The 27370-nt window shown below is 41.6% G+C and overlaps 1 protein-coding gene across 1 annotated transcript; it reads right to left on the reverse strand.

Annotated features, from left to right (window-relative positions):
• Nucleotides 1-185: 185 nt before the first annotated feature.
• SLC7A6 (solute carrier family 7 member 6) lies at nt 186-26640 on the reverse strand. Its single transcript, XM_044660564.1, has 10 exons — nt 26575-26640; nt 16376-16932; nt 7873-7998; nt 6008-6152; nt 4967-5090; nt 4536-4639; nt 3998-4094; nt 3062-3211; nt 2524-2707; nt 186-1930 (listed from the first exon to the last, which is right to left on the reverse strand). Exons 2-10 carry the CDS (start codon nt 16893-16895, stop codon nt 1836-1838), a joined length of 1545 nt encoding a protein of 514 aa, XP_044516499.1. The 5' UTR covers nt 16896-16932; nt 26575-26640; the 3' UTR covers nt 186-1835.
• Nucleotides 26641-27370: the final 730 nt, after the last annotated feature.

Genomic DNA, 27370 nt, shown 5'->3' on the forward strand with positions numbered 1-27370 from the left:
TAGACTCCAAGAAATAAACTCACAGGAGAAGGCTTCTTCTACCAAAGGAAAGTCTCAGGTAGCTCTAAAGCTTGGGAAGAAGTTCTGAAGGTCTTTACTGTCCTGAAAGGTGATTCATCTCCTCCCATAGAAGCTACATCTTAAAAAAACAAAACAAAAAAAAAAAAAAAAAAACCTACAAACAATCAAATCTCAGCCCAACCAAACTTTGAGGGAAAGTTCCCTCCTGTAGCCTAACCAACTCCCAAGAGTCGGGGTAAACAAGGAGGGAGGGAGTGTGTTTTCCCACATGGAACACACATTGAGGCAATAGGACTTGTGAGGTATATTAACCCTGGCAATCTAGCCATGGGGCCAATATGAGAATGCCAGTGGGAGTTCCAAAACTAAAGTTTTCAGAAAATTAAAATGACTATCACCTAACACATCAGCATGATGTGTACATGTGTGTGAAAAAGGGTCTGACTACTAGCTGTCTTTATCAGAAAAGAATTAGGAAATGTATGTCTCAGGGTTCAATTTATACTTTTCTTTTTCAGGGTTAAACACATTTGTTTTCAATAAGTAGCAGTAAATGTGTCTGAATCCCCTTTCCAGAGTCATCAATCAACCCACATTTACATGTGCTAATGCCTAAAACAAAGACATAGGGCCTCATTTAAGTAAACTAAGTGACATCTCTTTACAAAAGGAGTATGAACCCTCACTCATGAATTCGCTCATCTTTTTTCCCTGCTAAGACATTAGCCAGAGCTTATTAACAGACACACAACGTATACATATGAACACCTGCATGTGTACAAAAACATTCTGAGTCAAGGAGAGTGAGAAATTTGACCACCGAACTTTACTCAACAATTGAAACCACCACCAGTTGGTAGACTCTGACCCATCAGAAATCTCTACCTGCAGCAGAAACTAAAAAGACCAAAGGGAATCTGTTGAGATATCTGGGAAATTATAAATGCACCCAGTCTATCAGCACCTCTGAACAGAGGAATGCCTGATGTTTCAATCCAAGGCCAATTATTTTGGATAAATAATTTCAATTTTTTAAAAAGGCACATAACCCTCTCCTCCTAGAAAGGCAGGAAGTATATAACCCAGAGTCCTATAAAAGAAACAGATCACATTTTCAATCTCCTCAATTATGTTTGGATTTGGTCAGAGGAATGCTATTTTAAAACCTAGAATCCTTCTCCACCCCCATCTTCTCTCTTCACTCTCCCTCACTGCGGACATTGCCCAAAACTTGCAGACCATTAATAGGGAGATTTGACTTAGATTGACTATTAATGGGCTCCAAGTTTAGGGATGATGCTGAGGGCAAGAGCTGGGGGGGAGGAGGGAGAAAATGTGGGATGGGATGGGTTAAGAGTTCCAGGTTTTAAAATCACTTTCCTCTGACCAAATTCAAACTTTTGACTTAGGAAACTGAAGATGTGACTTTCTTCTACAAGACTAGCTTATTACTGTCTGGCTCCAGGGATGAAGGTTATATGCTCTTTCTAAAATCAAAGTCTCTATCTCCTCACTGGCATGCCCTCTCTCCAAGCTTTTCATTCCAGTATGGTATCCCCCTCCTCAATGATGTTTTTCCTTTACCAATGTTCCACAGACTCTCCCATAAGCCTGCCAGATATTGGCACAAGGGGCTGGATTTTTCATTCCAGAAGAGGGCTGCCATGTGGGGAAACCAAGTTCCAAACTTGATGAAGACTCATCCCCGTCCTCAGGAGATTCTGCTATCCTATTTCCCAGATGTAAGTCACCCAGGCTTTGGTGACCCATGTGCAGCTGGCTTTCCTGGCCTTCGGGGAAGAAGCTTCTGGCCTTTAATCAGATTTGCTTTCGGTGCTCCTGTCTTCGCATAAGTCCAGCTCAGTTAGGACGCAGCGGCAGAGTAGTTGTGTGGCCTTAGTGACAGCAGCTAAACAGAAAAAGATAAAGACCTTACACTCCAAAATTAAGGCTACTGAATCAGTTCTCCCAAAAATAATTCCAGGGACTTCTCATCTAGAGCCCCTGATCATCATGGCCAGTCTGAGTCAAACCTGTGAGATGTTCCCCTCCCAGTCTTTTTGCTTTGAGGTTTTTTTTGGGTTTTTTTTGGGTGGTTGGTTGATCCAGTGCCTTCTTGTTCTTCATCTCCTTCCACTGCTCTGGATTTTTCCTTCAGCAGCTATCTCCAAACCACCAACAAAAACTATCTCTCTGTCCTCTCCCTAGTCCTCCTTGCTAACAGTGCCTTTCCAAATAATAACCAACTAATCTGAAAAACTAGCCCAAGTCTATGTTCCTCCAGATACTTTTAATAAAGGGGCCTTTTGGAGGTCTCACCTAAAGCAATGACTAAGTAGGAATTTCAGAAACCTTGGTAGATAAGCTTGTTGTATGCCTCATATAATGACTGGCTAAGCCACTCTAGCACCTGCTTCCATGTTGGGCCAGCTCTGGGATTCCCTTTCCCTATCTCCCACCTCAGCCACCGTTATAGACACTCAAAGCAAGAGAGATACTCACCCACAATCTTCCCAATGAAGAGTGGTTTCTTGGACGCAGGCAAGTAGATACCCACAAAGTAGACTGGGATCCCAGAAAAAGCAATTCCAATGCCAATTAGGGAGTTAAGGGTGTCACTGTAAAGGGGTACAACCAACAGGAAAACAGAGCATGCGCAGAAAACAATAGGGAAAAACAGGCTCAGCTGGAAAAGAAAGGAGAATTTTTGAATGAAGAATGTGAATATTAAATGCCTGGACCTAAGGATCATAAATGATCCAATGTATAGGGTCTATCACACCTTCTAGTACCACTATCCTACTTCCAGCTTCCCAACCATAGCTTAATGCAGGAGATAGGAGGATCTTTGCCTCCAACCCATTAGATATGAAAGGAGGAATGGCTGTAATTCTCAAATTAGGACAACCTAGAATGTACTGTGACTAGAGTAACTGTTAATGGGACCTAAGTCCTTGGGTTATAGAAGCCTCTTGGAACAAACCCCAATTCCCTCTCCTCCATCTCCAACCTTTTCCTCAGCCAACAGGAATAACCTTACCTTAAGAGGTCTGGGCCTCTCTGGCTCCTTCCACCGAAGGTAAAGCTGCCCTACAACTGATAAGCCCACAAAGAACCAGTAACTGAAGCTAAAGTAGTTGATGAGCAGGAAGACATCCTTCACAATGAGGTAGATGATGGTCATGGTGCACTGTGAAGAAAAGGGTTTCATGTTGCCTGGGAAAAACCTTGACAGGAGATCTTGATAAGACATTCACTATTTAATACCTTACATCCGTAGTGCTTTATGGCTACAAAACACTTATGTATCTTTCACATCAATTTTCCAATCTGAGCCTCTACCACAACCCCATGAGAGTAAATAGGTTTTTATTTATTTCTATACTCTTAACAGCAACTGACATTTGTATATCACTTTGATGGTTTACAGCCCATTTGCCTCACAGTTACTTTCTGAAGTGGACATTAAAATTTTCACCCCCGTTTTATAGATGGAGCTCATGGGTTAGTTGCTAATAGTAACATGGATAATAAGTAGTGGTATCAGGACTAGAACCTAAGTGTTCTGACTCCTAGGAATGTTCTCCACTTTACCCCACTGCCCAAGGTGGCCCATTCTCTATTCTATCTGGCATTTCCCCCACATTCCCTTATAGTTCCATCCTCTCCACACACCTTATTGTTCTAAGATTCCTGTTCCTTTATCCTCATTGCAACTACTTTAATAACATGTAGCTAACTCTTTCCTTTCCAGAACACAATCAGGGCCACTGCTCCAATCATATATTCTCAGCTACTCTGATGTCCCTGGCACCAACCCCTTCAAATCACTACCCTGTCCCACTTAAGGATCATGGTTCTATCACCCCCAGAAAGCAACTAGTGTAGTGACCAGGCTCCAAACCTTTCTGTCCCATATACCCATTTTTCCCTTCTGATACCCCTTCCCTTTCCCTTCTAGGGCATGAGAGCTCACATTGAAAAGCAAAGCAGGAACAGGTGTGAAGCGTTCAATGTGAATCATGGATAGAAGATAGGGGAGATGACCTTCTCGAGAGCCCACAAAGAACAACCTAGAATGAATAAGACTTGAGATTAAGTAAGACTCACCTACATCCAATATTCATTCAGCCCTGACACATTTGTGTGTAACACACACAATCTCAAACAACATTATCCAAATTCTAATCCTGATATAAAGGGCAACCAGGCTCCCAAGATGAAGGAAAGCTATATTAATCTAGGCAAAAGACTGGTCAGAGTTCTGGTTCAAAGCCTGCTTTGCTTAGCTCCAGTGATAACTATTATAATGGTGCTTACTCATATCAATAGCCTTGTCTTCTGTCAGAAGGAAAGCCAACTAGAGGAAAACAATTGCTGCTTTTACCATATACACTCCTAGGACAGGAGGAATACAGAGGGACAAGGACTTTAAAGATCACTTCACAGATTAGTAATTAGCCTGTCATTAACACAAATGAAACATAAACGAGGGAGCATGAGAGCCATCTTACCTTGATGAAGCAAAGATTGATGCATTGAGGCCCCCAAAGCAAGAAAAGGCAACAGCAATAGGAATTGTCCAACTAAAAATACCAAACACCTTGTCAGCGTATGTCTGTTAAGTAAAGGAAAGAAATGCCGTTAAAACAAAGAGCAGAGCAGAACAAAAGGGCATCTCACTAACAACTGAAGTGAGATAAGCATCACATAGCCTATGCTACAGGCTGATCTCTGCTCCCAGACTGAATGAAGGCTTGCACAGCACAATTCATTGTCCCAAGAAAAAGGGAAGAGATAAATGTAGGTCATATAGCCCAAACTTATTCTGTTTGTGGCTAGCCCAACCTTCAGGGGAAGGAAGAGTACAGTGGAAAGGAATGAATTTTGTAATACTATTCTCAGGACAGTCTCAGAATACAAACAGGACTAGGGCCAGGCTCACCACAGCCACAGCATCACTCCCCAGCACAGCTGAGATATCCAACACCGTATAGTAGGCCACATTGGTCAAGATATAGATGAGTGTCACAATAGGCATAGAAATTGCAATAGCCAGAGGTAAATTCCTGTTGAGAAAAATATCAAGAGATCATTAGGACCATGAAGTTCCTTCCTTCAGCTAGCAGCATTAACTGAGTCCCCTTCTGGAAGAGCATTATATGAGATTCAAAAATGCATCTGTACTAGTCCTTGCAGTCTAATGAATCTCCTAGTGTTAACCCCAGCATCTTTTAATTCCACAACCAGGTGAGATATCAGTCAAACAATCTTATTTTAGAGTTGAAAGGGTCTTTGGAGATTATTTAGTCTGATTTCATTTTACAAATAAGGGAAGTGAGGATTAAGTAACTTTGCCCAAATTCATATAGGTACTAAATGAAAGAATCAGGAGCCAAACCCAAATTCTCTGACCCCATAATCCATTCCACTCTGCTATGCTATCTCCCTCAAACTATTCACATGTTTTCTTTAAAGCCATCACAAGACCATCATTTCAAGTCTTTCAATCAGTCAAAAAATTGTGTCTGAAGAACAAAGTCTTCACAGAAGGGTTAGACAAGAAACCTAGCCAAGAAACCAAGGTGTACTTGGCAGCCATGGTCTCTTTTAGAGCTCCTAGACCAGGGCTGGGGAATACTTGGTCAGATTGGTTCAGACTTCTCTTCAGGATATAAGATCCAGGGTTTGGATTTGACTACCAAGGTAGTAGGACGCACTCCAGAAGAATGTATTTGACAAGGCAAAGTCATGACCTTCCCCTTTAGCTAACTCTCCCCTCCTTTCCCTCTATCCTCCTCTTGCTCAAAGCAATAGAAGGTAAGAGGAAGAGGATGGAAAATGAAGGGAGAGAAAAGGCATAAATAAAGGGTGTGGAAGTGGGGTGGGGGGGCCGTAGGGAAAGATAATTACTTTAAAGAACCCACCACCAATGGGATTTCCAATATGAATTAGTCTGGTAATGACAATAAGATCTCAACTTTACCTTTCCGGGTTTTTGATTTCCTCTGTTACAAAATTAAGGGTGTCCCAACCTGAGTAAGAGAAGAGGGCAGAATACAGGGCGAGAGAGAGGTTTCCCATATTCCAGGAAGAGCCCTGAAATGCATCCTTAAAGTGCTGAGAATGTCCTGCAAGAAGGAAGGGAAGGGGAAACAGAAGAAAAACAGAGCAGAAACAGCAAAATAGAAACACAGAATGAAAGAAAAGCAGGAAGAAGGATAAAAAAAAAAAAATGGGAGGTGGGGTGCAGAGAAAAGGGGAAGAGAAAAAGAAAGAACAGTTTTAGTGCAAACAAAACCAGACCTTCTGCCCCATTCACCTCAGACCACAGAACATTGAGGGCTCTCTCAACTAAAACAAAGAAGTCTCAGAAAAATAAAGGCGTTTCTCTTTATACCTTTTTTATAACATCCTTTTAAAACCTCAATTACCATTTCCTGACAAAAACCCACAATAATTCTATCTACCCGCTTTCTTAACACTGAGTACATACACAAGGTTTCCCTCTGGATATCTGAAGAACAATTTTTACCATAACCAGCACTATCTCTTGACATCATTAACTTTAGCTTGGAAATAGAGCAGTTTGTCTCAAAAAGTTTATCCGGCCCATGAGTAAGATGCCCACTGCTCTGCTTTTTTCAGTTGTAATTGTCCTGTGTTAAGAAATCACAGGCAGTACTAACCACGAAGCCTCCCTATCTTTCCCCACAGCCTAAACTAGCACTAAGATAATCAGAGCTGAAAAAGCTGCCCTCCAATCACCACCCTCCTTCCTTTGATCTTACTGAGGGGAAAAGCACATGCTGGGGCATGCATATATTTTCTCCCCAACTTGGGGAAACAATGGGCCCAGGTAAGTCTGTGTTCAGTATCTGGTGGGCCCAGTTAACTGTTCATTATCTGATGGACCCAATAAAATAGACCCCTTGGGGCAGACAGCTATGAACATATTAGGGAATTTACTGATTCCAGCCTATATAGTAATCCTACCCAACAGGCCTACACAGACAGACATAAGCTAGAAGAAACTTCTAACCCTCCAAACCCCTCATTTTTCATATAAAGAAAATAAGGCCCAGAGGTTAGACATCTTGGACAAGAAAGAACTAGGGATCAAAAACAGGTTCTTCCAATTTACCAAAACCATTGCTCTTCCCAATAAATTGTACTTCCTCATGGACCTACAAATAAAAAGTCCTAGAAAATGATGTTAGCCCCCCATACCAAGTATAGCCCCCCTTGGATCTCATGGCTTTGGCAATGCTTCCTCAGAGCCCAGGGTTCTGCTTCCAAACATGCTATAACACTAGCTGGTATCCATGAAATTTAGATAAGATCAAGAAATAGAACAGGATTGATTCTAGATAAAGGGAAGAAAAATGTTGAGATGTAGCTGGCCTGCTGATAGAGGCCTGACTAGAGAAGGACACTATTGGATAAAGGCTTTAAAACTGCTTCCCTACTCTACTGCCCCATGCCCAACTCCAGGCAAAGCATTCTCCACTGAGCCCTATAGCAATTGCAATATGACTCACTATCTCCCAACATAGCTCTGGGCTCCTTTATTTTAAGAGTTCCCAGAGGCTAGACAGTGTCCAATGTCTGTGAAGGATGAATAGCTCTGAAGGAGAAAGGGGCACAACCTCATACCCAACTGACTTTGGCTATCCTATCAAAGAACCCAGTATCTTGCAGATCCCTATGCTCCAAATTAGATAACATGAAATAGCCTCTCTCTCATATCACTGAGATGAAATAGGTGAACCCAGGTCTCCTCACATATGCCAGAGAAGCCAGCAAGATAGCTAAACTTAACATCCTCTCTCCCTCCCAAGACCAACTTACCCTGGCACAGTTTTATAAGGCCTGTGATGATGATAGCAATAAGGGCAAGAACCTTGGCATAGGTGAACACATCCTGCACACGCGTGCCCCACTTCACATATGCACAGTTCACAAATGTCAGCAGACCTAGGAGAGAAAACCCCCGTGGGCCAGCAGGTCACAGGCAGGCTTGGACAGAAAATTCCTGCCCCCTCCATGCCAATAGCCACCAGTAATGTTCCATTTCTGTCCCTAACTGCTACTTGGGGACATGGTAATACATGTCAGACTCAGGGTTTAGAATTAATACTGGATGGGTGACCAGAAGTCACTGGATAATTGGGTCAATGAAATGAAGCCACCCCCACACCCAGGACTGAATAAACCTCTAAAGACTATACTAGCATTTGCCCTTCACCTAAGAAACACAGGCATATGAACCACATAACTACCCCTTCCCAAAACTACAGAATTCCCTCCATTAAATAACTTATCACCTGCCCATTTCCCACTTCAACTAATGCTACTCAACTACCCTCCTCTCTCTACCAGGAAAGGTCTCAGATGGGAAGGAAGTTAATTGCCAAATTAAGGGATAACTAATGTGAGATGCTGTTTGGCAGATTCCTGAGACACCTGCCCATCTCCCTCCCTTCCCAGAATCACCCTACCCAACTTCAATGTAATCCAACCTTCCTTCCTACTAGCCTGAGAAGTCCATCCATGAAGCAAGTGGATGGAGTTCATTGGGGAAGGGAACAGAAGGGAAGAAGACTAGCTGAATTTGGGGAAGAGGGTAGTGATCCAAGAATCAGATATAGGCACCTACCAGATTGTCTTCTACATAGCAAGAATTATTTGCTGGTTTACTAACAACCTCAATGACACTTAGATAAATGTAACCCTTTCATCCCTTTTCCCCATCCTACTGAATCTTACACAAATCCTCTATCATATTTCCTACATACTTCTTTGAGGCTCAGTTTATTCATCTGCAAAATAAAGAGGGAGGTGAACTAAAATGACCCCTAAAGCCCCTTCTAGCTCCAAATCTATTAACTCTGTAACTTTTGAGAAACATGAGTAAAGGAATTTGGCTTTAATTTTCCCCTCACTTAACCTCAGAAACTCTGGTTTTCAAAATAATTCTGCCTCACTGCAACCATAAAACATCTGTACTGAACAAGAGTTAGAATTAGGTGCCATCTTGGGGCCCACCCATTTCTTCCCTTTCTTTCCCATAATTAACACGTTGTGCCACAAGCAAGGAAAAAAGGACCAGGGCATTAGAAGACATGCCATTTACTACAAATCTGGGTTTTGTGACCTTTTTATCTCCTACATGCAAATCTCAGTTACCTTTTCCTGGCTCTTTTCCTCTCTTTCCAGATTTTTCCCTCAGTTCTTCCAATTCTAGCATCCTCGGTGTCCATACACACCATGCTCATTCCTTCATCAGAATGGTCATCCTTCATCTTCCTTATATATCCTGAAGTCTTTCTCAACTGCACAAGCTCATTAACATCTTTTATTACATTTTTCATCTGCACTATACAGATTAATATCTGATTCCCAACCTAAGTCTCTCTGGCCTCATGTTCACTGCCTCAGATTGTTCCTTGATCAACTAAAAAACATTGTCATCTTTTCTGCCTGTCAGTTTTATCTAGTGCTAGATATTAAGAAGGCTCAGCAATTACTTTGTTAATTGAACCAAATTTAAGTATTCCCTTTTTCCTTCAAAGCAACTACAGTTAGAACTTTAATCTCTAATTTCCCAAGTAGCAGGGGATATAAAAACACCAGAACAACTCTCAGAAAACCAATTCTTCCTCAAATTCATATGGCCAAAGGTCTCCAGACAGGCTTATGGATTTTTTAACAAACCAGGAGCTAAAGTCTCTTAGGAATACATCATAGAATTCATTTCATTAAAGGCAATACAAAAACAAAGATTTAACAAGTGATTAGACAATGGGCTGGGCAAGAATAAAACAGAGAGAGGGTCCAAAAGAAAGTATGCTACCTACCAGAAGGTCAAGAAACTGTTGCAGCTGGCAATTATGACTATATATATTAGAATTAAGACAAATGAGTATAAGGATTAACTAACCCAAGGACAGATGAAGACTCAAAACACTGATATATATGCTCTAAGTAAGCAAAAGCTCTGACCTAAACCTATCTCTTATCAGTCCATCAATTCCTAATTGCCACACCTCTGATCCCCCTCCCCCTTATTATAATCCACTACTTTCCCCCTCTCCAACCTCTAGTAAGACCCTGAACCCTTAATAAGCATTTAAGCACCTACAATGATAAGGTATTGTGCTAGGCTCCAAATCAAGGACAAAAATGACAGTCCTCTTTCTCAAAGAGCTTTCATTCTTACTGTAGGAAACATGTATATGTATGTGTGTGTGTATAAGAATAATTACAAGGTAGATTAGAGAGAAAGAGCAATAACAGTTGGGGTGGGGAGGCAGGAAGAATGGACTGAAGGATCAGGAAAGACTTCAAATAGAAGGTAATGTATGAGCTGAGACAAAAAGTAAAAGAAGGGGTGAGGGTGAATTCCTGGCAAGGGAGATGGTTCACACAAAGACCATTTAGGACATGGAATATCAAGTGCAAAGACCATCAAGAAGGCCAGTTTGGCTATATTTTAGTGTGGGAAGGGTAGTAATATATACTTAGTCTAGAAATATAGGTTGGGGGCAGGTGGTGAAGGGCTGGGTGAAGTCAAGCAGGAGTTTCTATATTGGATCTCATAGGCATCAGGGAAGCCACTAGAGCTTACTGAATAGGAGAGTGACATGTTCACTTAAAGAAATTCCCTTTTATAACTGTGTAAAGGATGCATATGAGCGGAGATTTGAGACAAGGAGATCAATTCTGGAGGCCGCAGTAAGAAAAGTGACAAGGACCTAGACCAGTGATGGCAAACCTATGGCACAGGTGCCAGATGGCACACAGAGTACCACCCTACCACCCAGGGTTCGTTACTAGAAAAGCAGGGGGACTGTTGCAGAGCTGCTCCCTCCTCTCTCCACTGTGCCTAATGACATTGTTTCACATCCCTCGTTCCCCTGCCCAGGAGCCCAATGGGAACGCACAGGGGAGAAGGTGGGCAGCTCACAGGTGGCAGAGCTGGAGGGGAGCACAGCTCTCTCAAGGTCACTCCCCTTCCCCTCTCTACACTCACTGAGAATATTCCTCACTTCACTTGTCCCTCCACCCAGCAGCCCAATGGGAGCACTTTCTCCCTCCCTTGTGTGGGTTAAAGGGGAGTGTGTGTGTGTGTGTGTGCACTCACACTCGGTGGGGAGGAGGGGCACAGCGGCACAGCACTCAGTCTGGGGGGTGGGTTGGGGGTGGGGCCCAGCACTCCATCTCTAAAAGGTTCACCATCACTGACCTAGACTAAGTGGCAGCTACCTGAACAGTGATGAAGGGATAAATGTGAGAGGTGTTACGGAGATAGAAAGGGAAGATCTGGCAATTAATTAGTTTTTTCACTAGTCAGCAAGGACTTGCAAATTACTCTTCCTGGGCACCTAGCTGTAGAATTGTGTTACTACCTGTTTCTTTATCTTTGTAATTGGATGCTAATATTATGTTAATATCTTTGCTGTTTCTTTTGTTCAATGGACACCCTTGAAAACTCCCAATGCTGAAAAGGTAAAATAAATCAGGTCAGTGGGTGCACACTCACACTCACACTCACTCACACTCTCCCTCCCCCCCATGTGCTACATCCTTCTCCATGTTCTTTGTCTGTTATTTATCCTATGCATCTCCACTCATAAACTCCTTCCCATTTGTTTTCCCAGTCTTTGGTTTCCTTCCTAGGTGAAAGAATCCACGCAGGATTTTGAGAGGCTGGACCTCTTTAAGCTCAGAACTAAGAACCAGAATGGCTAGACCAGGGGTTGGCAACCTTTTTGGCCGTAAGAGCCATAAACGGCACATTTTTTAAAATGTAATTTCATGAGAGCCGTACAGTGCTCACAGTGCCGCTCCTGTAACAGCGCCTGAAAAAAAAATGGACTTTATGGCTCCTGCAGAAAGAGCCATATCTGGCCCTCAAAAGAGCCAGATATGGCTCTAGAGCCATACATTGATGACCCCTGAGCTAGAAGGATACAATGGATGAATTACTGAATAAGAACCAAAGGGAAAAGGCATCTAGGTGGCTCAGTCAACTGAGAGCCGGACCTAGAGACAAGAAGTCCTGGGTTCTAATCTGGCCTCAGATACTTCCTAGCTATGTGACCTTGGGCAAGTCACTTAACACCCTGTGCCTAGCCCTTACTAGTCTGCCTTGGAACCAATACTTAGTATTGGTTTTATGACAGAAGGTAGGGTTTAAAAACCAAAAAAAGAATTAAGGAGAAGGAAAAAAAATCAAAGCTAGACTCTAGGCATTGACAGAGGATGTTGAGAGGAAGAACTCAAAAGTTGGAGACCTGGAAGCTCTAGGCATCAGGACTAGAGCCCAGTTCTCTGTTCTATAGTGGAAGAGTGATACTTTGCCATCAGTCAGTGGAGCTAGGAAGAATCCCAGCTCTACCTGTGTGACCCAGGGGAAGTTTCTGGATCTGTTTCCTCACATGAAAAATGAGGAGGTTGACCACCCCAGGGGATGTTCTTAGGTCCATTTCAGCTTTAAATCTACAATAGCATTGTTCTTCCAGTTCTAAAATTACATGATTCTGTAACCATGGGAAAAAACTGGAAAATATTAATAAAATGAAATTACATGATTCCTGTGAGAAATTATCAGCATAAAGCTTAGATAAAAAGGGATCTTCTAAGAGGGAAACACTGCTTTGTGGTTGTAATCAACCATTTGCTTTCCTCCATTCTAGCCCTACCAAGCACCCAAGTGGGTGCAGACAAGGATAGAGATTCCTAAGGAGAGATAGCCTGATGCAGTGGAAAGTATTAAGTTCTAGACTCAGAAATCCACAAGTCTGGGTTCAAATCCCAGACTCTGATTGATTGATGCTCATGATCTAGAGGTCCTTGGTTTCCTCCTCTGTCAAGTGAGGTGGGACTAGATGACCTCTGGCATCCTTTCCCCCTGTGACCTTTAAAGGTACCCTTTTGTGATTCTGTCAATATATGAAAAGCCATACCCCTGGGCTAAAGGGATGATTAAGTAAAAACTTTCCAGTTTCCTCACAGAAACTCCCAAATAAGTCTATATACCAGACAGGAAGATCTAAGTCTTTCTGAGTCACTGCATCTCTTGCAGTTAACCTGGTAACTTCTAAAACTTAGGCTATGATATAAAAAAGAGAGCTCTTTAGAAAAAAATACAACTGAGGAGATCAGTCCTCACAAAGAGGCCTCTCTGTCCATCACAAAGACTATCCAAAGAGACCTAATCTCTTCATAGTTCTATTCAATTGTTGACTAAGATCACTCAAGTTTATATTCAAACTTATCCGGACAGAAATAAAAGTTCCTAGATCCTGGTAAGTATTACCAAGTAATAAGTAAGAACAGGTTTTCTGTAAATGATAATCATATTCTACAGCACTTTGGTTACAAAGCACTTTCTTTACAACAGATCTTATGGGGCATGTAAAAACAAGTATCATTATTATCCCCAATTGATGGAACTATGCCCAAAAGGATATAAAATTGTGCATGTCCTTTGACTCAATAGCACCACTATGAGGTCTGTATCCCAAAAAGATCAAAGAAAAAGGAAAAGGACCTATCTGTACAAAAATATTTACAGCAACTCTTTTTGTTGTGGCAAAGAATTGGAAAATTGAGGGGATGGCCATCAATAGTAGAATGGCTAAACAAGCCAATATACTACAAACAAGTATATTATTGTGATGCAATACTATTGTGCTATATAACTATATGGCAACTGGGGGATGCCTATTTGTTCATGGGTAAACCGCCTTACTAAAGCATGGCTGACAGCAGCATGGAATCAGTGTCTGCCTCAGATTTCTCATCCAAGAGAGCAAAATGAAAGAAGGACCTTTCCAGTGTCATGTCCCCACTGGTTGGACTCACTAGGAGATGGGGAAAGAAGATGATGCTATAGTGAGGTTCCTATGGACAAAAAGAATGTTTTCTGGTACGAAATCTACTATTGCACACTCATAAGGGACTAAACAAGGCAGCTGTTTATATACCTATATGAGAAGACAATACATGTGTCCGGGTGTGTGTTGGAGTCATGTCTTAATGGCTCAGGAGAACCAATTGTTAAAATTTTCAGACTGAGCATTTACACCCCAGAAATTGACTGTGTAGACTAAAAGGAAATGGTGAAAATTATAGTAATGCAGATAAAACTTTAAAGTGCGGGGGCAGCTGGGTAGCTCAGTGGATTGAGAGCCAGGCCTAGAGACAGGAGGTCCTAGGTTCAAATCTGGCCTCAGACACTTCCCAGCTGTGTGACCCTGGGCAAGTCACTTGACCCCCATTGCCTACCCTTATCACTCTTCCACCTATAAGTCAATACACAGAAGTTAAGGGTTAAAAAAAAAAAAAAAACTTTATAAAGTGCATCATGCTTTCAGAGACCTGGCAGTTAAACACTTACCTAATTTTAAAACCCACACCAGCATACTCCCACATGTATATCCCCTGAAACCTATCATCAGTGGTGCTAGAGGGAGTCCAATTAGACAGAAGGCCTGACAGTAGTTCTTTTATATCCTGGTGATACTAAAAGAAAAATGGAAAGGCAGAAGAAGTGATGGGAAGGGAAAGGAAGGTTAGAGGAAACTATTTCACAAATAGGAGTTTATACACACAAGGAGGAAGAAATGAGAGTAGGCAACAAATGAACCTCACTCTAATTGTTAAAAAAGCAAATACATACATGTGCAGAAATACATTTCACTCAAGAGGGAAACAAAGCGGAGAAGAGAGAATGGAGAAAAAGAAGAGTAAGTTAAGGGAGCGATTGATTAGTCTTAAACAAAAAACTCTAAGGATATACAAAAATATTTCTAGTTGTTTTGGCAACAGCAAAGATTTGAAAATGAACAGATGCCCATCAATCAGGAAATAGCTGGACATGTTTTGGTATATAAATGTGATGGAACACTATTGTGCTGCAAGAATTGATGGAGGGAATAGTTTCAGAGAAACTTGGGAAGTTTGTGAAATAAGTGAAATAAGCAGTATCATAAAAATAATTTATACAATGACAATAACACTGCAAAAAGAAAGTCAAAAAATTTAGGAACTCTGATCACAATTACAGAAGAATCATTAGATGAAATATTTTACCCACCTAGTACAGATAGAGAGGTAAAGGACTCAAGAGCAAAGAAAGATTTTTTTCCTATCATAGCCAATATAGAAATTTATTTGACTATATATTTTTGTTTCAATCTCAATTGGGAGTGAAGGATAGAAGGAAGATAAGATTTTTTTACTGATTGAATTTTTTTTTTCTCAAAACAAGTAGAAAACCACAAATTGCCATCTATAATTCTGGATATGACCTAAAGCACACATCTATCTGTTAATCCAATCAGACCTGAGATTAAGATTTCTGGGGCAAAAGATAATCCCACAGTTGGCCAGGTAATCTTAAAGAAAAGGACACAATCAGCTGAACAATGCCAAGTGACCTAGTCACACTTCTAATAGGCCTAGTTTCTCCTCACCTCAAAGGCAAATCAATAAATCAACCCCCTTAAACAGCCAAGGGCAGACTTAGTGCTTCAAGGATAGAGCTATAGCCATAGACATACTTATACCTTTTTCTTTCCCCTTCTTTAAACATACATCTCACATACTCAGATATAAAATTCAAAGTTGCTTTTCTGACTGACATTTACAAGCTGCCTATAACTATAGGAGATTGTGTACTTTCTTAAAAATCCATCCCATTTAAGAACAGGGAGTAGACCTATGATTCAGTTAGTATAAAGAACTCAGGTAAGAAAACTCTCAATGAATGCAGATCAGCACCCTCTCTGCACCTTAGAGCATTGGCCTGGAGGTCTGAGGAGTGAAGGGACATATAGCTAGAAGTGGGCCTTTTTGGCTTTGAGCATAGATCTATCTACTACTAAACCTTTTGAAAAGAGATAAGAAAAGAACTAATTATAATAAAATGTTTCTGGCAGTACCAGTCATGAGAATTATACCATTTCTTCATTAAAATTGTTGATTCCTCAAGGGCTCGGTGGACTTTCAAAAATCTTCTGGTCAGCCATTGATAATTTTACACCAGAGATTTCTGACCTCTTGTCAGCCTCACAGTACAAATAGTAATATTCGAAGAGGGTCCCAGGACAGGGGAACTATGCAACTTCCCCATAGATTCCATTTGAGACCTATTTACAAAACCAGAAAGACTGAGATACTAAAGAGGAAAATTTACCTGGGTAGATTGGAGGCGAGGTTTTGGGGCAGTGGGAAGCAGGTTCAGAGAAGACCATTGGCCATCAAAGCAGGAAGATATGGTCCTATAAACTATCTCCATACAAGACTTTGAAAAACCTAACTCAGATTTTGCCCCCATACTTACATATACAAGCAGCAGCAAGCAGACGAGAAGCTATATATGGTGGCTCACAAGAGGGAAACACAGGCTGGACAACGTAGTTAGCAAAGGTGATGGCAATAATGGCCTGGCTGGTGGGCTCAATGATTAGCAGTGAGGTCCACAGACGGATAAAGGCGATGAAGCCCCCAAAGGCTTCCAAAATGTAAGCATAGCTGGCTCCAGACTTGGTGATGGTGGTTCCCAGTTCTGCATAGCAGAGGGCACCAATCACAGAAAAGATACCCCCAATGGCCCATACCACAAGTGACAACCCATAGGAGGCACTGTGAATCAGGACGCCCTTTGGAGAGACAAAAATCCCTGATCCAATCATATTGCCTATTATAAGGCTAACCCCATTTAACAATGAGATTTCCTTCTTCAGCTGAAGAGCTTCTTGCTGTCCCTCAGGTGACATGTTGCTGTCGCCAGCACCAAGGTGGCCCTCTTGGTGGATGGGGCGGTATTCAGGTATTCGACTCACATTCTCCCTTTCTTCCATGGTGTGTTGGATTCTTTACAGCTTCAGCTATTGGGACCTGAAACCAAACCAATTCAAATGAATTTGTTGCTGTAAATGGTGCAATTGTACATCTGAGAGGGATCTAGGAAGGCTACAGAGTAACTTTCCCCAATTTATCTTCTCCCCCACAGATTCTAACCATACCCCTGTTCAACATTGAGGAAACATAAGATACAAAGCTCCTCATGTCTTTAAGTCCTTAATCTTTGCAACAAGCTTCCCCTGATCCCTGCCAAGGACACCAAGAGTTGGACAAGTCAGATCTATACACGCTCACAGAAATCCTATGTAAATTTAAGGTATGATGACACAAAGAACTCTAGGTTTGAGTATAGGAGTGGAGCTGGTAACAAGTACATTCAGAGCAGCTGACTCCAGTCAAGTCTGACAAAAGAACTCTAGTCTTACAAATCTCAAACTTCCCTACTCCTCTCCAAGTCTACACTGATTGGGGGGAAGAGGGGAGAAGGGAGGAAGGGAGGACTTTTCTGGAGTCAAAGGACCTGGGTTCAAATCATCTGATAAATGTTAGCTATATAACCTTGGATAGCACCTTAACATCTCTAGGCCTTATCTATAAAATATAGGAAGTGACTACATGCCTTCTAAAGTCTCATCAAGATTGGGCTTATGATCCATCCTAAATCTCTTTCTTCTTCCTTTTTAAAAATTTTATTCTGGGAGGCAGCTGGATGGCTCAGTGGATTGAGAGCCAGGCCTAAAGACAGGAGGTCCTAGGTTCAAATCTGGTTTCAGACACTTCCCAGCTGAGTGACCCTAGGCAAGTCACTTGACCTCCCCCCATTGCCTATCCTTACCACTCTTCTGCCTTGGAGCCAATACACAGTATTGACTCCAAGACGGAAGGTAAGGGCCCTAATCAAGAAATAGATAGATAAATGGAAAATTAAATTAAAAAAATTTTTATTCTGCACTTAGTAGAAAAAAAATAGTATTTCCATATCAACAGCAAAATACAATAAAACCATATAAAACTATAAATCTCCATTTCACATGACTTGGTTTTCTTAAGTATATAAAATTCCACACAATACTTTCAAAATTAATACTATGTATTGGTTCTAAGGCAGAAGAGGAGTAAGGGCTAGGCAATGGGGGTTAAGTGACTTGCCCAGAGTCACACAGCTAGGAAGTGTCTGAGGTCAAATTTGAACCTAGGACCTCTCCTCTCTAGATCTGACTCTCAATCCACTGAGCCACCCAGCTGCTCCTCCTTGGCATCAGTATTACTAACCCTTTCTCTCCCTTTCAAACCATCCCCCAAATCCCAAAAGGGGGAAAATTTTTAACAAATAAGCAAAGTCAATCAAAATAAATCCACATAATGACCATGTCTAAAAATGTCGATATCTGCCTCTTGGTTAACATGTTTCATCCTAGGTCCTCTGCAGAAATGGCTGGTCGTTACACAGATCAGAGTTCACTGCCTTCTGAAGTTATTTTTCCTTACAGTGTTATCTTTGTATAAATTGTTCTACTGGTTCTGTCACTGCAATTCTGCATCAGTTCATATTACCCAAGATTTTCTGAAATCATCTTTCATTGTTTCTTATGGTACAATAATATTCCATTACAATCTATAACACAATTCAGTCAGACATACCCCAATTAATGGTGTCTCCCTTCTTAAGTTCTAGTTCTTGGCTTTTCTTTTCATTTCCCCTTCAGGATCTAAAATGTTTTGCATATGGCTATTCCCTCTTATATTTCCTCTTTAAATCTCTCTCCTGCTTGAATCTTCTATTCCATTAAAGGTTAAAATTCCACCCCACCCCCACCCCATAGAATTATATTAAGCTTTGAAGGGTAAGTTACTCCTAGTTGTGTGTGAATTCAATATAAATTTGTACCCCTCTTTCCTTTTTGAAAGTTGAAAATCCATTTCAGTATCAGCCCCACCCTTTAATTGGGCATGAATTCATACTATGGGAGGCTGCCCTGTGGCAAATGCTTGTCTCTGGCTCTGACTCCTGGCATCCAAGACTGGCCTCTGACCTGCTCTGAGGTCATGCCTATCCAACCAGAGAGACCCAGAAGGCATGAAGTCATCAGGGTTTTAATTTAAGGACTGAGGAAGCAGCAAGGCTCTTTGTCTAGGGACTTGCCTAGTGGAGTAGCTGGCCCATAGTCTCTCAGCTAGAAAGCCTCAAACTCAGGCTCAGCCATGTGACTATGTCTTTCTCTCTCCAAATCACTTTTGCTAAATAATTATAAATTAATATAGAGTCTCCAGAGAATTTTAATCCTAACAGTTGTAAGCCTCTCCTCTCTTAAAATATTATATTCATTTTGAGTAGAAGCTGGCAGGTCTTTTGTGATCCTATGATGCCTTCATACTTATAACTTTTTTTGTTTGCTTACAGTATTGTTTTTCCTTTGCCATGGGCACTCTGGGATTTTCCACTGACATTTTTGGACATCCTTTTGGGGTTTCTTCATGAACATATTTATGTCTAAGAATTTTGGTGCTCCTACTTTTATCCTTGGCTATCCATGGGCCTTTTTTGTGGTAGGGCTCTGTCCTTGAAGCACTAAAAAGTCAATGGATTTGATCTTCATTTTGCCCGCTGATTCAATGGATCTGGGCAGTTTTCATTTATGATTTCTCAAAATATAGTCTATCTAAACCTTTTTTTTTAAATCACAGGTTTTACGAAGTCCAATAATTTAAAATTATCTCTCCTTGACCTGGTTTTCATGTCAATTGTTTTTTATATCAGCTCTTATATTTTCAATTTTTTCTTTTTGTTTTGATGTTTCTTGTTGTCTCACTCATTTGTTTGGTCCATTCTAGTCTAGGAATAGAAATCTATTACTTGGGTAAGGCTTACCACTTTTTCTTCTATTTATTCTCCTAATTCTTTCCTTAAGGGTTTTCCTCAATCTTTTCATTTCTTCTAGGAAACCATGTAATACTTGAGGAAAATCCATTTTTTCTTAAGCCTCTGTCTGAAGTTGTTAGTTATTTTCTTCTTCTAGGCAGCTTTTTGGAGGATCTCTGAATTTACAATTTTTTTAAATGATAATTTATTTGCTCATCTCTCCAGCCTTATTTAGTTCCTGTACTGGAGTTTTGTGCCAGAGGCAGGCCAGACATCTTGCTAGACTTTTGCAGATGGTGACCAGTTGTGCTTGGTTTCACCCTGGGTCCCCTGAGTTCCTGTGTTGATCTCCACCTCCCAGGATTAGGCACCCCCTGGAACTTTGAGATAAGTGCTGGATCTTCAGGGCCTTCTCTGGCATGTTCTACACACTACTAGAAAATACTGAGCCCTTAAGTGCCTGGGCTATCCTAAGCTTGGTCCTGTCTCACTGTTTAAGTGGCTGCTGTTTCCTGGGGCTTCTTCTAGGTTCTGATATTTCCTAAACCTTTCTAGGTTGTATACACACTACTTTTGCTGACTCAAAAGTCCTACAGGATACAATTATCTCTGGTCCATCTCTTGTTCCACTATAAGGTTACTACCTTGTTTGCTTGAATCTAGTACTAGCTTTGCTGACTTTCTCTATTGCACATGACTTTCTGTGAAGGTTTGAAATGAAAGTTTCAGTAGTTTTCATTGGATTTATTAATTATTCAGTGTAGTAAGAACTTCCTTTTTTTTTTTTTAATGGAGTAGCAGTTTACATCTATTTAGCCAGTCATCTTGGCTAGAAATCTATTCCCTCTCTTTCCTAACAACCAACTTGGGGACAAGTGGGTCTTCAAGGTTGGAGAATACAGACAAGAATTTCACAAAGAAATTTCAGATACTCAAAACCTATAAAATGTTAAGTCATAGAGCAAGAAGCTAGATCTATTTAAAAAGGTGGTAGTAACTACCCCAAAGAGATTTTTTTTTTAACCCTTAACTTCTGTGTATTGGCTCCTTGGTGGAAGAGTGGTAAGGGTGGGCAATGGGGGTCAAATGACTTGCCCAGGGTCACACAGCTGGGAAATGTCTGAGGCTAGATTTGAACCTAGGACCTCCCATCTCTAGGCCTGACTCTCAATCCACTGAGCTACCCAACTGCCCCTCACAAGAGATTTTTTTTAAGTTACTTAAATACTTAATAGTCATGCTTTTTGTGGTGGCAAAAAATTGGAAAATGAAGGAGTTTCCCTTGATTGGGGATAGCTGAACAAACTATAGTATATGATGGTGACGGTATACTATTGTGCTATAAAGAATGATGAATTGCTTGATTTCTATAAAAACTGGAGAGTTCCATGAACTGATGCAGAGTGAAATAAGCAGAACTAGGAGAACCTTGTACACAGAACAGAAACATTGTGGAATAACTGAATGTAATGGACTTTTACTACTAATAGCAATGCAATGATCTAGGACAGTAATGGGCAAACTACAGCCCCCTGAAATGTTCTATCCTGCCAAGCATCATTATTCCTAATCTGACAAATACAATGATTAGGATACAATACAATGAAACTTCAAAAGAGTTGCCTTAGAAACAGATTGACAGGTGAGCATTTCCTTTCCTTTGGCCCCCTCTTTTTTTTTTTTTTTTTTAAAACCCTTACCTTCCATCTTGGAGTCAATACTGTGTATTGGCTCCAAGGCAGAAGAGTGGTATGGGTAGGCAATGGGGGTCAAGTGACTTGCCCAGGGTCACAAAGCTGGGAAATGTTGGCCCCCTCTTTAAAAAGTTTGCCCATCACTGATCTAGGACAATCCCGAAGGACTTATGAGAAAGAATGCTATCCACATTGTGAGAAAGAACTGTGGGAAAAGAAACACAGAAGAAATACATGATTTATCACTTGTTTATATGGGTATAGGATTTGGGGTTTTGGTTTTAAAAAATTACTCTATTACAAAAATTAATAATATGGAAATGGGCTGTGAGTGATAATACATGTATAATCCAATGGAATTGCTTGTCAGGTCTAGAAAGGGAGGAGGGGGAGGAAAAGGAGAGATCATGAATCATGTAACCACGGAAAAATACTTTAAAATAAATTTTAAAAAATTTTAATTAAAGAAAATATTTTAAAAGGTAGTAGTACTTGCCACCCTTTCAGCTGATATCCCGGAAGAGATTCCAAATATAAAAGCCTCATACCACTGCACCCCACCTCAACTGTCAACCAAAGTAGGAGTCAAAGGCCAACCAAGCCATAGAGTTTAATAAGTCCATAAGATACAGAGCCAAAAAGGGCTTTAGAAATCATCATTAACACGAGGCAATTCACTCCAGACTCTATTAATAAAGTCTCTGCTTTGGAAGGTGAGAAGACTACTCAACTTTAGTTTGAAGGAAGCTACACAAGAACTGAGACTATACAAAGAGTAACTACTAACATCTCCTTTATGTGGAATCTGTGGGTATTAAGATAGTGTTGAGAAGGGCTGGAGTGGAAGAGGTTCAGTTACTGGTAAGTTCCATCATTTACAATCAAACTAGAATGCCTTGCCTAAGAAGTACAGGGGGAAAAACTAGTTTAAGTGGTTTTGCCAGTCCAAACTAATCTGCTTGCTTATTCAGAAACTGCAGGATATTTACTATAAACTATTAGGTGAATAAAGTATTATGTTAAGAAAAAAATAAAAAAACAAAAAAAAATCTACACAAATTTCTCAGACAAGTTTCCTTCCCTTTGGGAAATACAATTAGGAAAGACTATGTACCTTCCAGGAATAGTCATGGCATATGACTTTAGGGCAGCAATAATAATTCAGTTACACTGCCACATGGGAAAGAGGGGAGGAGGGAAGCAGGAGTGTAGGAAGAAGTCAGTAGTATGGCTACTCACAAGGTTAAGTCAAGAAAAGAAAACAGTAATATACAAGTAATGGTCTGACAACAATGTAGGGGGAGGGGTAACTTAACTGGGGCCTCAGACATTAAACTGCAGCCTGAAGGTAAGGAAGTCAAAAGGAGGTAACTGAGAAAGAGGAAGTATTAATCAGTATTTTCAGGGCTAAAGAAAACTGAGTAAAAATACAAAAAAAAAATCTAACAAATTTTTTAAATTAATAAACTATGAATTAACTGTTTCCTATTCAACCACTCCCCATCTGAGAGCATTCCATCACCTTTCAGAAGTATACTTTCGAACCATTTAGTCAACCATTAAATCACTCAAGTATTCCTGACTAATACTTGTGGGTCAAATAGTTCTAGCACTATCATTCAGCATGTTACATCAGAAAAAAACATTGTCCAGTGGCCAAACACACACAAGTGCCTTATTTAAACAGTGTCAGACTTTCTGATATATTAACTGGTTTTGCAGAACTCTTTTCTCCTTCTCCCTTTAATTTTTTATCGTAAGAAGTGATTCTAACTTTTTCTGTAGTGACAAAGAACTGGAACCTAAGAGGGTTCCCATCAAATGCAGAATGACTCAACAAATTATAGTATTTGAATGTAATAATTGTGTTATAAGATGAAAAGGGCAGTTTCAGAGAAACCTGGTAAGATGTATGAACTAATTGCAAAATGAGAATCACTTTGTGAGCAGAACCAGAACTTAAAACAATAACACAGTAAAGATAAACAACTCAAAAAAATTTAAGGGGGTAGCTGGATGGCTCAGTGGATTGAGAGTCAGGCCTAGAGACTAGAGGTCCTAAATTCAAATCTGGCCTCAGACACTTCCTAGCTGTGTGACCCTGGGCAAGTCACTTGACCCCCATTTCCTAGTCCTTACTGTTCTTCTGCCTTGGAGCCAATACAAACACAAAAAAAATTTAAGACCTCTGATCAACCAATCATGATTCCAGAGGGCTGATAAAAGTTACCTACCTTAGTGACAGAGAGGTAACAGAATGAGACATTTTTGGAGCATGGCCAATATGAGAATTTGACAAAATTAATTTGAATATCTGTTACAAAGTTTTCTTTTTTATTTTATAATCTCTATGGGAAAGGAAGCAGAAGGGAGGAAAAAATTTTTAATTTAAAAAAATAAATTAATACAAAAAGTGATGGTCCTCTGAGAATACAAGAGTTGTAAAAACAAATTGCAATAAATTTTATTTTTAAATGTTGAATTGCGTTTGTTATCAGACCAAGTTCTTCTTGTTGGCTCTGCTGAACTGCTTTTTACCTCTCCTCTTTTTTATTCTTTGCTATGGGAAATGAACCTCTAAGAGGAAAAGATCTATTTGGATATGAAGGTGATAAAAAAAAGATAAAATTAAAAATGAAAATAAACAAAAAACACATTGAGTTCAAATGAAATTAATTTAGAGTCAGGGCACCTAAGATAGATGGCTAAATTGTACTGAAGTGGTACAGCACTTAATTTATATATTAAAATAGGTAGAATGTTCTCCCATTTATAGGAAAAAGAGATATTTTGAAGGAGTTTAATTTTGTTTTAACCAGACCTGTAATTTCGATGGTATTAAGAATTCCTAGTGAAGAAGCTCCCTCTATAAATACAGAGATGCAACAATTATATAATCTATAGCCTTTAAAGGTTGCTTGGTTAAATGATTTGCCCAGCTTCCAAAATCCAATTTGTTTCAGAAACCGGACTTAAATTCAGATCTTCCAGACTCGAAAGCCAGCCCTTTTATCATTAATGCCTCTTGATCAGTTTATAAATAATTAGATTTACACAAATATGGTATAAAGCATAGAAATTAAGAATAATGTATAATGGGAACACAGATACAGAAAGCTAGAGATCTGTTCAACATAAGAGTCTAGGAAAAGAACTAAGGAAATGAAAGAACACTAATCTGAGTATTACATTTATGAGGAATTGAGGTGTTTGAAAACTTTCTTGGAAAAGAATAATAAACATGGAATGTACAAATACTACTCTAGAATAAAAAACCTCAATAGATCAGAAGAAATAATAAGTATAAAAGGACTCTGAAAATTGTTTATGAATGTTAGGTATTATTACAAAATTCATGACTCCAGTAATCCAAACTTCAATTCTAAAAAATTCACTTTTTTCCTTTTCCAAGTGCAGAGCAGTTCCCAAATTCCCAAATAGCAGGTTCTTTATTCTAAACGGGCAGCTGCTCAGTGCAAGGCAGCACTAAGGTACTCCAGCAACCTTCAACTCTAATACCATATAATACTGCTGAGAGGGGTAAAAAAGAATTCAACAGCCATTATTATATGTTTAATAAAGATACTGGATTTATAAGTAGCAAGACTAAAAACTGTTACTACTGCTACTTATAGACTGAATGACCTAAGGCAAATCGCTTCCTTTTTCAAAAAATAATCCTTACCTCCTGTCTTTGATCAATATTGTATACTAGTTCCAAGGTAGAAGGGCTATAAGGGCTAAGCAGTTTTAAGTGATTAAACTTAATTAAATTGAAGATTAAGTAATGTGACCAGAGTCACAAAGCTAGAAAGTGTGTAAGGTCAAATTTGAACCCAAGACTTTTTATCTCTAAGCCTCGCTCTCAAACTACTGAGCTACCCCAGCTGTCCCATTTTCATTCTCTGGTCCTTAGTTTACTCAACCTGTGCAAGGGCTGTGGAGGAAAGGGAGGAGACTAGAAAGTCCCTAATAGCCCTTCCACCCTAAAACATTTTCTCCTTTCCCCTTTTAAAACACCCTCAACCCATCTTCTAGGAAAATAACAAATCTATCTTACATGGGGCCTGAAACACAGAGAAGACATAACCAAGCGTTCTTGAACCTATCAAACCAAATAATAATAATAAAGAGGGAGGAGGAGACACTACCCGGGGGTGGGGGTCTGTGGAACAGACCTCCAGACGTCCAATGGGGGAAGAAGGAAGCACGAAAGTTCTTCCCGGATAGCAGTCTGGGGGCTTCTTCGGCTTTGTTCTTTCTACCCAGATGAAGAACTAACTCCCAGCGCTCCCAGCAACCTGTACCTGCCTTATCTGGGGCCAATGACCCAGCTCCGCTGCCCAGCTGCAACTGTGGAACCCAGCATCATCCCTTTAGCCCGGAGAAGCATCTCTTCGGGGCCCTGACTCGGTGTGACCCCGCTCTTTGGCCGCCTCGTGCGCTCTCAGCCGCAGCTAGGTGGAGGGGCTCCATGTGAACTCCCAATTCTGGCTCCCCTCGGAGAGCAGCCCCCGCCCCGGGAGTGGGCAGACAGCCCCGTGGGGGAGGCGCACAGGCGGGAGGTGAGTCAGAGAACTCCCCCCAACCACCCCTAGGCTCCGTTTTGGTTTGGTTCCCCTCAGAGCTTCGTTCCGAGGTTGAGCGACAATTTCTCCACTCCACTCCGGCCCTCGATTGAGGGTTCCCTGAGGGCAGGACAGGCACCGCCTTCTGCCTGGGTACCCCACCACTTAGTGCCGCGTTGGGGGAGTAGAGGGAATTAATAGAAAACTGCGCCCCCTGATTCCCCTCAGCGCCCACCCCGGCCTTCAGATTACCTTAAGAGCCCCCCAATTCTTCTCAGCCACCCCACATTGTCAGAGTCCCCTGGTCCCCATATTCTCCTCAGCCCCCTAGATTGTCCTCAGTGGCCCCCCGTCGGCCCTCAGATTCAGCCTCAGCTCCCCCAGATTCTACTCAACCTCCCTTCCCCAAGTCCCCTGGATGCCTCTGAGCCCCGCGACGCCCCCTGGAAAGCCCCCGAATCTCCCCAACTCCAGTCAAGCGCCGGTTCTTCCTCTCCTCCGAACCCCCTAGCCCTCCCAGATACTGCCTGGGTCCCGGTCCCGGTCCCGTTACCTCCTCACGGCCCTGCTACTCGCAGGATGCTCCGGCGCCTACACCACCTCCCCTTCTCACGCCGCCGCGGCCCCTCCTTCTTCCTCTCCAATATACCACCCCCCCACCCCGCGGCGCGGCACGTGACCTCCGCTGCCGAGGGGGGCGGGGCTCGGGGGAAGCACGTCGGCAGGTCCCCTTCCCCCTCCTCACCCCGCCGCCCGGCACGCCGCAGCTCACCAAGCTGCACCCCGTTAAGCTGCAAGTTTGGCTTCCCTCCCAGAGACTCTGCGGTGGACGCCCCTCAGCATGAGTAAAGCCGAATAAAAGAACTCCCCACGTGCATCTCACTGGGGAGAGAAAATATCTCCCGGTCCTCCTAGCAGTGATAGGCTGATCTCCACGTGGCCTGGCAGCTACCCGAACCCGCAGCACCGGCGCCCCAGCCTCCCTGCTGAGATCCTCGCGGCTGCCCGCTTCCAGCTTCAGCCGCCTCGGGATGGGGGAAAGGGGGAAACCTTGTATCGAGACCCCCGCCCTGCCCCCAGATTGGGAGAAGGGGGAAGGCATTTAGAGCTGCAGACAGCCCCTAGTCCGGCCCCCTCTACTTGTCCTGGCTGAGCCCAAGGCCCGGCGAAGACGGTCCGGTACCAAGATCACCCAGGTTCACAAGTGGCCAAGTCCCGATTCAAACTCACGTCCTCGAACCCAGTAGGGCACTTTTCTGCGATATTGGGTTATGTAATTTCAGTCCTGGCTCTACCCAGAGGCTTCCCAAAGCCTGGGGCTAGATCCTGGGGAATCCTAGGAATGGATA

Source organism: Gracilinanus agilis, chromosome 2 (genome assembly GCF_016433145.1).
Source record: "Gracilinanus agilis isolate LMUSP501 chromosome 2, AgileGrace, whole genome shotgun sequence".
NCBI lineage: Eukaryota > Metazoa > Chordata > Mammalia > Didelphimorphia > Didelphidae > Gracilinanus > Gracilinanus agilis.

Excerpts from the sequence above, each read along its gene's own strand:
- SLC7A6 (XM_044660564.1), bottom strand. The coding sequence starts at position 16,895 with ATGGAAGAAAGGGAGAATGTGAGTCGAATACCTGAATACCGCCCCATC. Across the intron at positions 6,153-7,872 it reads CCTTATAAAACTGTGCCAGG|GACATTCTCAGCACTTTAAG; the intron begins GTAAGTTGGTCT and ends TCCTTCTTGCAG. Across the intron at positions 1,931-2,523 it reads CTTCATTGGGAAGATTGTGG|CTGCTGTCACTAAGGCCACA; the intron begins GTGAGTATCTCT and ends TTTTCTGTTTAG.